The sequence below is a fragment of the Dipodomys ordii genome, unplaced genomic scaffold (assembly GCF_000151885.1).
Source record: "Dipodomys ordii isolate 6190 unplaced genomic scaffold, Dord_2.0 Scaffold2, whole genome shotgun sequence".
NCBI classification, from domain to species: Eukaryota; Metazoa; Chordata; class Mammalia; order Rodentia; family Heteromyidae; genus Dipodomys; species Dipodomys ordii.
The window spans coordinates 9,293,650-9,305,911 of record NW_012267218.1 but is presented as its reverse complement, the minus strand read 5'-3'; the positions used below and the strand labels follow the sequence as shown (position 1 = coordinate 9,305,911).

At 49.4% G+C, this 12,262-nt stretch overlaps 1 protein-coding gene across 1 annotated transcript in view; it reads right to left on the bottom strand.

Annotated features, from left to right (window-relative positions):
• Positions 1–12,262, bottom strand: part of Lgmn (legumain) — a 30,789-nt gene that overhangs the window by 15,329 nt on the left and 3,198 nt on the right. Inside the window, exons 2-3 of the mRNA XM_013016932.1 lie at positions 9,329–9,495; positions 9–106 (exon numbers count right to left, since the gene is read on the bottom strand). Coding sequence (XP_012872386.1) covers positions 9–106; positions 9,329–9,475 — 245 coding nt within the window. The 5' untranslated portion in view covers positions 9,476–9,495. The remainder of the gene's footprint in view (positions 1–8; positions 107–9,328; positions 9,496–12,262) is intronic.

Genomic DNA, 12,262 nt, shown 5'->3' with positions numbered 1-12,262 from the left:
CCACTTACTCTTCCGAGTTGGCAATGTCGTCATACATCATCACAATGATCTGCTCATCCGGAATCCCATTTCGGTGGATGATCTGATAGGCGTGGCATGCATCAGCCTGGAAGGAACCACAGAGCAGTGTTAAGCTTCGGGGTTCTGTCTCCTGTGACTCACTCCCTATTGGTCAAGTTTTTGAACTGTGTGTGTGTGTGTGTGTGTGTGTGTGTGTGTGTGTGTGTGTACCAGGACTGGTGCTTAAACTTAGCTTTTTTCACTTAAGGCTGGTGCTCTACCACGTGAACCACAGCTTACTTCTGCCTTTTGGCTGGGTGCCAAAAGATAAGAATCTTACAGACTTTCCTGCCTAGGCTTTGAACTGCAATTGTCATTATTGCAGTCTACTGAGTAGCTAGTATTACAGGTGTGAGCCACTGGCACCTGGCTCATGTTTCTTTAACCTCCATCTTAAAAGATCTTCACCCAACCCTGTTACCCAAGGGGAAGTGGGTGTCTATGTGGGCTACTTACTACCACACCCACAGGTGCCTGGCCCTTGGAAAGCGCTAAGTGACTTGTTCCCTTGTTTCAGACCACACACAAATCGAAAGCACGGGGGCAGGCCTCAAAACCAATCACTCAGAATGACACTCAGCAGCTAGGCAGGCCGGTCCGTACCCCACGGCCCTTCCTGAGCAGAGAACCTCAGCCTCGGCCACAGACACTATTGAAAACTCTGAGGCAAGGGTCCAATTCAGGAGCTGGAATGGAAAATGTTCTGTTTTTTGGGGTTTTTTTGTGCCAGTCCTAGGGCTTGAACTCAAGGTCTGGGCACTGTCCCTAAGCTTTGTGTTCAAGACTGATATTCTACCACTTGAGCTCTACTTCCAACTTTTGGGTGGTTAATTAAAGATATGACTCATGGACTTTTCTTCCTGGGCTGGCTTTGAACTAGGGTCCTCAGATCTCAGCCTTCGGAGTATATAGGATTACAAGTGTGAGCCGCCAGCCCTCTGTATGAAATGTAACTTTCCTGAAAAAAATAAAAAGATAATCTCCAGACCTAAGTTCAAAGCTGAATACTACTAAGAACTAAAGACATAAATAACAATTTAAAACACACACAAGTGGGGGGACATAAACACACACAGTTCCTGGCCCACAGAAAAGAGAAACACTGCTTTCCTGTTTGAGATGACACTGGCTGCCTTTCACATCATGGAAATCATTTGAGGACAGAAGGGAAAAAACATTGCCTAACTTTCTGCCTACATAGAGTCCATTGTCCTTCCTGGGACAAAAGCTTGAAGAGGTGTGGAGGGAAGGGAGAATCCCCTCCCTGCCAGAAAGACAGCCTGGACCAGAGCTTTCTAGAAACACTAAGGCGAAAGAATAAAACCTTTTCTTTGTATAAGCTAATGATCCCAGGTACTTTGTACTAGAGACAGAAGCTCATGAGTCAGAAAGAGCTCAAGTTCATGGATCAGGAGATTGAAAACTATAAAAGTGATCATGAAAGAAACGATGAACAGGCTTGTTTTGGAAAATTAAGAGGATCCAAACATGTACACGGAATTGCAAAACCATCTTGAGAAAGAACAAAGGTGGGACCCTTTCACCCTGACTTCACAATGACCCCGGGAAAAGGCTGGCCTCTCACTGAAGGCCAGGAAAGGTCAGGGATGGATCGAGTCATATGGGACAAGTTAGATCATCAGAAAGTTGGAGGCTGACTCTCCTCCCATGCCCTACACAAAAACTACCTCAGAATGGACCAGGGACTTAAAGGCGCCAATAAAATGTGCACAGGACAACAAAGGAGAGTATTTGGGCATCTAGAACTATAAACTTCAAAGATGGCATAGATATGACAAGAAAAGCTTGTCCTTTAGAAGAAGCTCATCAAAAATGTAAAATTTAGGAGGAGCTCATCAAAAGTAAAATTCGCTGGGCACCCCTGGCTCACCCCTGTACTCCTAGCTACTCAGGAGGCTGAGATCTGAGGACCACAGTTTAAAGCCAGTCCAATAGGAACATCCGTGAGACTCTTATCTCTAATTAACCACCAGAAAACCAGAAGTTGTGCTGTGGCTCAAGTAGTAGAGGGCTGGCCTTGAGCTGAAGAGCTGAGGGACAGCACCCAGGCCCAGAGTTCAAGACCCATGATGAACCAAAAAAAAAAGTAAAATTCTAGAGCATCCAAAGATACTACTGAGGGGCTGGGAAGGTGACTTAGTGGTAGAATGCTTGTCTGGCATGTATGAAGCTCTGGGTTTGATTCCTCAGTATCACATAAACAGAAAAAGCCAGAAGTAGCACTGAGGCTCAAATGGTAGAGCATTAACCTTGAGCACAGAGAGGCTCAGGGACAATGCCTAGGCCCTGAGTTCAAGCCCCAGGACCCAGGACTGGGGGGGGGGGGGGGGGCGGAGACAGTATCAACTGGTGGTATAGCTTACAGTGGCAGAGCTCTCTCCTGGCAAGTGCAAGGGCCTGGGTTTGACCCCCCACCTCCCAGTACCAGAGAAGACAATGGGACTCCATGGAGTGAATGAAAAGACAAGCAATGGGTGAGTGGGGCAGATCTGCAGAGCACACATCTGGCAGAGGACTCGTACCCAGACACGCGTTAAGTCTTGCAACTCAGCAAGACTTCATCAACTGAATCGAAGATTTGAATAAGCATTTCTCCTAAGACAGGCGTGGCTAGAAGCACATGAAAAAGATGCTCAATGCCATTACTCATTAAGGAAATGCAAATTCAAACCACAATGAGATTGGCTTCCCAACCAGACAGAATCCGAGAACCAGGACCTCGTCCATTGCTGTGCAAATGTCAAATGGTGCGGACTTGGAGAAACTATTTAATAGCTTCTTTAAAATGGGAAGGGGGGAGGGGAAAAGGGGGGGGAGGCTTGGAAGGGATGGGAAAGAGAAACAAAGGAGGAGGCTACAATGCTTGATAAGAAATGTACTCATTATCTTGCCCATGTAATTGTAACCCCTCTGTACAGTTTTTTCACAATAAAAAAATAAATTTTAAAAAAATGGGAAGAGGACTGAACTTAGGGCCTCATGTTTGCTGGGTCTTTAGCTTGCCTTTTAGTCTATTACTCAGTGAAGCTTTCTCATGAACTTTCCTGTCTAGGCCAACCACAGTCCAAGATCCCCCTGCCTCTGTCTCCCAAGTAGCTGGGATTACAGGTGTGCACCCCCACACCCAGCCCTAAACTGACAGATGTTTAAGGGGAGCTAGTGCGGTGTTGTTCTCCTGCTCCATAATCCACATTGCCAGAGGCTTGTGCCCATCTTACAGGGGGTGTGAGCTCAGGATGGTGAGGGTTCGAGCCCAGGCCTTCCGCCCCTCGCTCTACACCCAGAATGCTCCAAAAGAGGCTGTGGCTCTTCTCTCTCCAGCCCCAGACACTGGGGCGCCTTTACCTATGTGAAGCTGAAGGCGTTCTGTGCTGATTCAACTATGCGTTGAAAGTAGAGCTTGACCAGCTCCGACAGTTGGGAAATTATGTCAGAGAGCCTCCCATCGGTCCTGCCTGCATTTCCTCCTGGAAATCAGCAGAGCCCTGTGAGGTAAGGCTACAGGATTGAGCAAGACCTCATGCGAGGGCTGGGCAGTGGTGAGCAGCGCTGGCTCTGCCCTGGCTGCAGTGAGTCGTCCGGCAGTCTCTCCGGGGCATCTCCAGCCCCCACAGACGCCCACCCCAGCAGCTGGGAGCGCCGGGAGCTAATTGGCTGGGAGCAAAAGCTCCTTACATCTGGCATGCTCCAGTCCAGGGAAGGGAAGCTTCACAGCCCCTCCCCTCCTGACGGACGTGCGGTGTGCCCAGCCGCTGGGCTGTCAGGCGCTGGGGCTCTGCAGCACATCCCTGCACCCTCCGCCGCTGCTGGCTCCACAGAGACGATGATGTCATCAACCTACAAAAGTGAACCGATGGTGCCATCTGTTCACTCTAAGCCCGCAGGTGAAGTGCAGAGCAGCAGTGACACGTGGGGTGGTACAAGCCCATAGTCTGGTCCTTCTGGGATCCCACGCCGCCTCAGGCAGGTGTGGGAACAGCCCAGCAGCACCCCTGCAGCCTGTCACCCACAAAGCCACAGGATTTACTGTGTGTGTGTGTTTGGTCCTGGGATTTGAACTGTGTGTGTGTGTGTGTGTGTGTGTGTGTGTGTGTGTGTTTGGTCCTTGGATTTGAACTCTGGGCCTGGGCACTGTCTCGCAGCTCTTCAGTTCAACACTAGCACTCTACCACTTAAACCACAGTGCCACTTCCAGTTTTCTAATGGTTTATTGGAGATAAGAGTCTCGAGGACTTTCCTGCCCAAACTGGCTTTGAACCTTGATCCTCAGATCTCAGCCTCCTGGATAGCTAGGATTATAGATGTAAGAACCAGTGCCCAGCTGACTCTTAACTTCTTCCTTTAAGGCTGGTGCTGTACCACCTCTAGTTTTTTGGTGGTTAATTAGAGATAACAGTCTCATGGTCTTTCCTGTCCAGACTGGCTTTGAACTGTGATGCTCAGAGATCAGCCTCTTGGACTACAGTCAAGAGCACCAACTGCCTCTTATGGCCCTTGAAAGAAGTTTGCCTCATCCCATCTTGAGGCAAGCAGCAGCAGTGAGGCGGCCCAACTTCTCTATGGGATTCTGAGTGGCTACCTTCCCTCAAAGCGAAGGAAGGGGGCGCTGTTAACTGGCCGTCAGCTCCCAGCCTGACCATGAAGGCCTCCCTGACTCCAGCTTTCCAGCCAACTTCTCCCCACCTCCCTTCTGCATCCCCAGCTATCTGGACCACGTGCTGTCCTCATCTACCCCGGGACAGGCTTCTTCCTTTCTAGCAGGATCAGGAGATTCCCTGAGTCAGAAATCCCTATTCTCTCAACAGGAACTGGTTTGAACATGACCATGTGATGGAATTTTTGCCAGCCACACTAGAGGCCAAGTCCCCCTCCTCCATTTGCTCCCAGCAAAAAGGTTTGGGGTCTGATTAAAAGAGGCAGGAAGATAACATACACAGATGGCCTCTTTTCCTCTACAAGGTTTTTGGGTTAGGGGGGTTTGGTTTTTTTTTTTGTCGGTCATAGGGCTTGAATTCTGGGCTTGGGCACTGTCCCTGCGCTCTTCAGCTCAAGGCGAGCGCTCTACTGCTTGAGCCACAGCGCCACTTCCGGTTTTCTGGTGGTTTATTGCAGATAAGAGTCTCACGGACTTTTCTGCCTGGGCTGGCTTTGAACCATGATCCTCAGATCTCAGCCTCCTAAGTAGCTAGGATTACAGGTGTGAGCCACCGGCACCAGGCTTAGATTTCTTAACAGTAAAGAAAGGAAATTTGAGAGCAAAACCTGATAAAGTCATGCTCAGAAGCCTGTGTCCTCGGACCAGAGCAGACGTGAACACACTGTGGAGCCAAACTGCCAGGGCTCAAATCCAGGCTCCCTCCCTTAACAGCTGTGTGACTTTAAAGAAGCTACCTAGCCTCTCTGTGGCTCAGTTTAGCCATTCTAAAATGGGTCTGCAGCTGGGGCCATTCTCTGAGGATCAAGTGAGAAAATAAGCAAGCGCTCACGAGCAGCGTTCTTTACCAGACAGCACCTTGCGTGAGCAGCGTTCTTTACCAGACAGCGCCTTGCGTGAGCCGCAATCCCAGCCTCAGACTCAGGCACACCCCAGGGCGGCCAGGGGCCACGGCGGGACGTGCGGCTCCAGGCTCATTCTGGAAGGAGCCCCCCTCCCCCATCCTCCCAGCGCCAGTGTCCTCTTCCCAGCCCTGGTCCAGCTCGGCTGCACCTGCTCCACAGGCTCCCATTCTCCAGGATGGAGACTGGCCTCCCCCCTCCCACCACGCCCTAGCCCGGGGCTTACAGAGATGCCCTCCAGACTCAGCTCAGGGCACTTAATGCAGAAGACACTGCTACTTGGCCAGGGAGCCGAATGGAAAAGAGTGAGCCAAGTCCATGGAGACAGAAAAAACACTAGAGGCTGTGGGAATGGAGCCGCACTGATGCAGCCCGGCAAACGGAAACCAATGAATACACAGTTGAAACATTGATGGGGGGGAGGGGGGAGAGCTTAGGAAGTCTCCAGAGTCAAAGCACATGCTGCTGGCTGGCTGGGGACAGAGCCAGGTCAGCAGGGACGCGGCACACAGCTCATCTATCCCCACAGTCACAAGGCCACCGCGCTCACCGTCACAGCCACGGTGCCATGGTCCTCCCATACTGGGGACAAAGGTAGGTTGTCAGTGGCCAGTGCCGCACTCATTTCCTTTCTCTCTGCACATTTCACCGCTTGCCTGGATAAACTAGTAGGTTTCTTGCTCTCGCAGCTGGTGCTCTTCCACTTGAGCCAGGCCTCCAGTCTGGCTTTTTACTAGTTAATTGGAGATATAGTCTTGGGGGGCTTTCCTACCCAAGCTGGTTTCAAACCATGATCCTCTGGATCTCAGTCTTCCTGAGTAGCGAGGATTTATCTACTGGCTAAGGGACAATTAGGTAATAATAATAATAATAATGCTTAACTGACGTATCTTTTAAGTTGGTTGGGTTTTGTGTGTTTTAATTGTTATTATAAAGGTGATGGACAGAGGGGCTGCAGTTACGTAAAGTCAGGTAAAGAGTACATTTCTTTTTGGACAATGTCATTCCTCTACTCGCTGTCTTCATTTCTCTCTCCCATTCCCAGCTACAAGTTCATTTTCCACAGTGTCTGGCGAGTACCACTGCAGCATTTGGTCACCCTTTGTCCCTCCACTTCTGTGTCCCCCTCACCCACCCAAAGACAAGTAAACAAACAAGCTGAAAAGAAAACAAAAACAGCAACAAAGAAAAAAACCTCTTGCTTCCATTTCCTGGAGTTTGGTTTGATAAGTACTATTTTATACAATCAGATGCACGCAGCATTGCTTCTTTGGGATCCTCCCCTAAGGGTGTCCTCCTCTGGTGTCACTGTGTGTGATGTCTAGAGTCCTCTCTCATTTACCATGTCCCCTTATACTTTAGATCTAGCTTCCGCGTGAGAGAAAATGTGCACTGTTTGTGTCTCTGAGATTGGTTAAATTGGTTGTTTAAAAGCCAACCTGGAGCTGGGAAGGTGGCTCAGTGGTAGAGTGCTTGCCTAGCATGCATGAAGCCCTGGGTTCCATTCCTCAGTACCACAGAAACAGAAAAAGCCAGAAGGGGCGCTGTGGCTCAGGTGGTAGAGTGCTAGCCTTGAGCAAAAGAAGCTCAGGGACAGTGCCCAGGCCCTGAATTGAAGCCTTAAGACTGGCAAAAAAAAAAAAAAAAAAAAGCCAACCTGATGAGTCAGTGGGTTCATGACCTGTGACCTGTCTTTATCTTTCTCCCTGGAGGTTGCTCCTCACCCTGTGGGGCAGGTCTGTGGTTAAACATTAAATTTTAAAAAGGATTGCTTTGCCTTAATAACTTTTTACTCAAGTCAGATTTCCTGTTTGGCTAGCACTCCAAAACCACACAAGAAATGAGGTATAAGCAGAGAAATCAACCTCACAGGAAAGCAGATGGAGGGCGGGGGTGGGGAAGGGGGGGAGGGAGGGAGGTGTCCCCGTCCTGCCCCAGGGCGGCCAGGAACACAAGCTGGCACCCGCACTGTCCAACATGGCAGCCACTAGCCCCTTGTGGCACATGAGCCCTTCGAATGTGGCCATGCAAACGGACACCCCGGAATCCAGTGACTCATCAGGAGCCGTGAACATAAGGCCTCTGATTATTAAGTTGATACTGATGATGTGTTGAAATCCTAACTGTTTGGGCATCCCAGTTTAAATGAGATCTTCCAGTTTATTTCACCTTATTTAAATGTTTTAAAAACATAAAAACACAGCTACCAGGTACCAGTGGCTCACGCCTGTAATGCTAGCTACTCAAGAAGCTGAGATCTGAGGATCAAGACTCAAAGCCAGAGCTGGGAATGGGTCTTAGTAGTAGGGTGCTTGCCTAGCATGCATGTAACACTGGGTTCGATTCCTCGGTACCATATACACAGAAAAAGCCAGAAGTGGCACTCTGGCTCAAGTGGTAGAGTGCTAGCCTTGAGCAAAAGAAGCTCAGAGACAGTGCCCAGGCCCTGAGTTCAAGCCCCAGGACTAGCAAAATAAATTAACGACTTTACTGAGATATATAATTCCAGAACATTCTGACTATCCCAGAGCATTCCCTATCCTGGCCCATTCTTGGCCACTTTTGAAGACATACATATATTAGCAGCACTGGGCTTCGAACTCAGGGCCCATGATTACCAGTCAGGTGCCCTTCCCCTTGACCATACACTCTCAGCCCCAGCAACCTTTTTATCTCTATAGATTTCCCCAATTGGAACTTTCATTGCAATGGAATCATAAAATAAGTGATCTCTGGGACTGCCTTCTTAGCATTAAGGCGCATTCATATTAAAGCAAGCATAATATTTTGATGGCTGAGTAATATTCCGTGGCTTTTCATGGGTTTCTCCACCCATTGGTTGATGGGCATTTGAGTGGCTCTGGTCTCTTGCTATTAGGACTAAAGCTGATAGGAACAATCATGAACAGGGCATATAACTCAGAGAAGAATCGCTGGGTCACAGGGCGAGTTCACAATTCACCTCTTGAGAAAGTGCCAGAGAACTTCCAGAGTGGCTGCACCAGTGCACATTTCCCTAGGTGGCATCCATCCTACCAGCCTGGACATGCTGTGTCACCTGCAATGGCCACCTCCTCTATCCAGGTCTCAGTCTCGGACCTTCTCTACAAACCAACGACACTGGGTCTCAACCCAGCTGGGTTTGCTGTCGGAGACCTCTGGCCGTGTCAAGGTGTTTTAGGGTGTCACTGGGGAATAAATGGGCAACGCTGATATCATATCCAATAGAGGCCAGAGACGCCGCTAAACATCTAACAATGCACAGCACAGGCCAGCAACAAAAAAAAATGACCTACATCTAACCAGCACCGGGAGGAGAGAATGCCCACGTTAGATGCAGGCGCTGCTGAGAACCTGCCACTGTCCCCACAGTGACACTTGCCAATATGCCACGTGATCATTTACCAAGTTACGACACGCACAGCATAGCAGCAGTGAGTGAGCACTCCCGTTTCTCTGCCCCTTGCCCAACCCGCAGCACTCTGCCAGCCCCACAGGTGTGCAGAAGGCTTTTCTAGCACATGCCTGTAATCTCAGCCATCAGGAGGCAGAGACAGAAAAAAATCTCTGCATCCTTCTAGGATAGCCGAGACCCCATCTCAAATCAAGCCAAGTCTTTTCTACTAGGAATAGTTCCAACTGGTCCGTTTCTTCCTTGCCTGCATCGTTAGCAGAAGAGTCTCATTCTTACCTGGTGCCGGTAATTATACCAGCCATTGGAGCCCGCCACAATCACCACCCAGTGCTTGCCGCCGTCCTCGGGGTCGTCCACGCCCACAGGAATGGCACCTGCGCCCAGGACCAGGCTGAGAAGCAGCACTGCTGTGCTCCACGCCATTCTGTGCCTCTGAAGTCCAACTGCAAAAGTCAGAGAAGGGAAGTGTACAGCCACGTAAAAAGGACTGATAAGTACAAAGAACCTTAAGAAGGGAAAAACCCGTGGCTCAAGCCTGTAATCCTTCTATTCAGGAGGCTGAGATCAGAGGATCAAGATTGGAAGCCAGCTGGGGCCGGAAAGTCTGTGAGAGGCTCATCTCCAATGAATCACCAAAAAAAAGTCTATCCTGGTTGACCATTAGCTCAGTCTTTGTCCTTGGAGGAGTTGTGGAGAATTGTTCTCACTTTATTACTAGAACAGAACAAAAACAAGGTGGGTTCCTGAATTTGGGCTGTTGGCTTTAAGATAAGACATTGCTTGTTTGAGGGACCACCTGCCTTAAGTCTGGTCATTCCAGGAACCTAAGGGGAGTGCAAAGGGACTGTGGCAGAGAACAGCTCAGATACAAAGTTGGGGAACTTATGAATTCACAGGACTCAGCAAAAGCATTTTTTAAGTTGTACCTGACATCTTTTGGTGGTTTTGATTGGGGGGATGGGGGGTGGGGGGAGGGAGTTGTTGCTTTTTTTGTGTTTTATGTTCGACAGGGGCCCAACTATGTAGCCCAGACTGGCCTGGAACTCCTGATCTTCCCACCTGTCTCCTGAGTACTGGGATTACAGGCAGGACCACCATGCCCAGTCTGAATTCACATTTCTTATTTAGTGTTTTTATTGTTATTATAAAGGAAGTGTACCAAGGGGTGACATCTCTTTTTGGGCAATGTCACCCCTTCTCTCACTCTCTCCCAGCCCCACCCACGAGTTGTATATTCATTTTCAACAGAGTGGCCAGTACCATTGCTGCATTTGTTCACCCTTTGTCCCTCCATTTCTGTGCCCCCTGACCTTCCCAAAGATAAATAAGCAACCAAAGAAGACAAAAAGAAAACCAATACAGCAACAAAGGAAACAAAAACTTCTCATTTCCTGGAGAATTCACAGTTCTTTAGCCCCAGGGCAAGTTCCATGGATGGGTAACTGCCATAAAAGGCCCTCAGATTTGCTTTCTATGGTTGTTCTAGGTAAGAAAGTAGACTTCACCAGACACAAGTGAAGATGAGGTCAAAGATGGTCTCACACCAGGCAGGTTCCTCTCTAAGACTAACTACAGAAGGGCCATGTAGAGGAATGTGTGAAGAAACAATCCAGAGTCCAGGCCACAGAGAACAAGAAACAAAACATGGAGGTCCCCAGAGCACCCCACGGGAGTATGGCACAGCTCTCCCCCAACTCAGAGCTCACCCATTCTTTTAGCTTTTGGTCAGTCATGGGGCTTGACGCCTGGGCGCTGTCCCTCAGCTCTTCAGCTCAAGGCTAGCACTCTACCACTTGAGCCACAGCACCACTTATGGTTTTCTGGTGGTTTATTGGAGAACAGAGTCTCATGGACTTTTTCCTGCCAGAGCTGGCTTTGAACTAAGAACCTCAGATCTCAGCCTCCTGAGTGGCTAGGATTACAGGCATGAGCCACTAGCGCCCGGCTACAGCTCACACATCTGAGGCACTGCATTCCATTACTGCCAGTAACCAGCTCGGCTAGGAGCAGCTGGCCTAGGTCAGCAGCTTTCTGATCAGCTATTATATTCTTCATGACCAAGTCAAAGCACCAATGACATCATGAGTAATCCTGCAGCATCCCACGACTCTCTCATTTGTAATCACAGGGAAAAGCTAAAGAGGAAGAGGTTCGGGCTGGGAAGGTGGCTCAGTGGTAGAGCGCTTGCCTTGCATGCCTGAGGCCCTAGGTTCGATTCCTCAGCACCACATAAGCAAAAAGAAAAAAGCCGAAATTGGCGCTGTGGCTCAAGTGGTAGAGTGCTAGCCTTGAGCTGAAGAGCTGAGGGACAGCGTCTAGGCCCAGAGTTCAGGCCCCATGACCGGACCCCCCCCAAAAAAAAAAGAAAAAAGAGGAAGAGGTTCGAGGCCCTAGCTCACCTGGCCCCCACAACTGCCTTCAACCGAGCCACAATCCATGAGCCCAATCCCAACACCCCCCAGCTCGTATCCATCCTCCCAACATCCACCCCACAGTGTGGCTCAGACACATGGCTGTCAGCCACAAGATGAAAATGAGAGACTGAGCAGATATTCCAGAGGGAAGGGACAGGCCAGGTTGTCAGATGGGAATGACAGACAAGGAGAAAGGTGGGGCAGAGACAAGGAAGATTACAACCAAAGGGGAAGGATTCCTTTTCAATAAAGACTGTAAGATGTGAAAACAAGTCTATTTGTAACAGCAAACTCACAACAAGTGGCCGTTGCCTAGCCAAATCAGCCATGAGATGCTTTTGACAGGACGCTGGGAAATCTTTAAACAGAATGAAAAGCAAGCTGGACACTATAGCTCACACCTGTAATCCCAGCTACTCAGGAGTTTGAGATCTGAAAATCAGAACCATCACTGGCAGACAAATCAAAGAGACTCATCTCCAGTTAACCAGCAAAAAAAGGTAGAAGTGGAGGTGTAGCTCAAGTAGTAGAGCACCAGCCTGGAGTGAAAAAAGCTAAGCTAAAGTAGGATGCCCTGAGTTCAAGTCCCAGGGGCTGGGAAGGTGGCTCAGTGGTAAAGCGCTTGCCTTGCATGCATGAGGCCCTGGGTTCGATTCCTCAGCACCACATAAGCAAAAAAAAAAGCCAGAAGTGGCGCTGTGGCTCAAGTGGTAGAGCGCTAGTCTTGAGCTGAAAAGCTGAGGGACAGCGCCCAGGCCCAGAGTTCAGGCCCACGACCGGACCCAAAATAAAACAA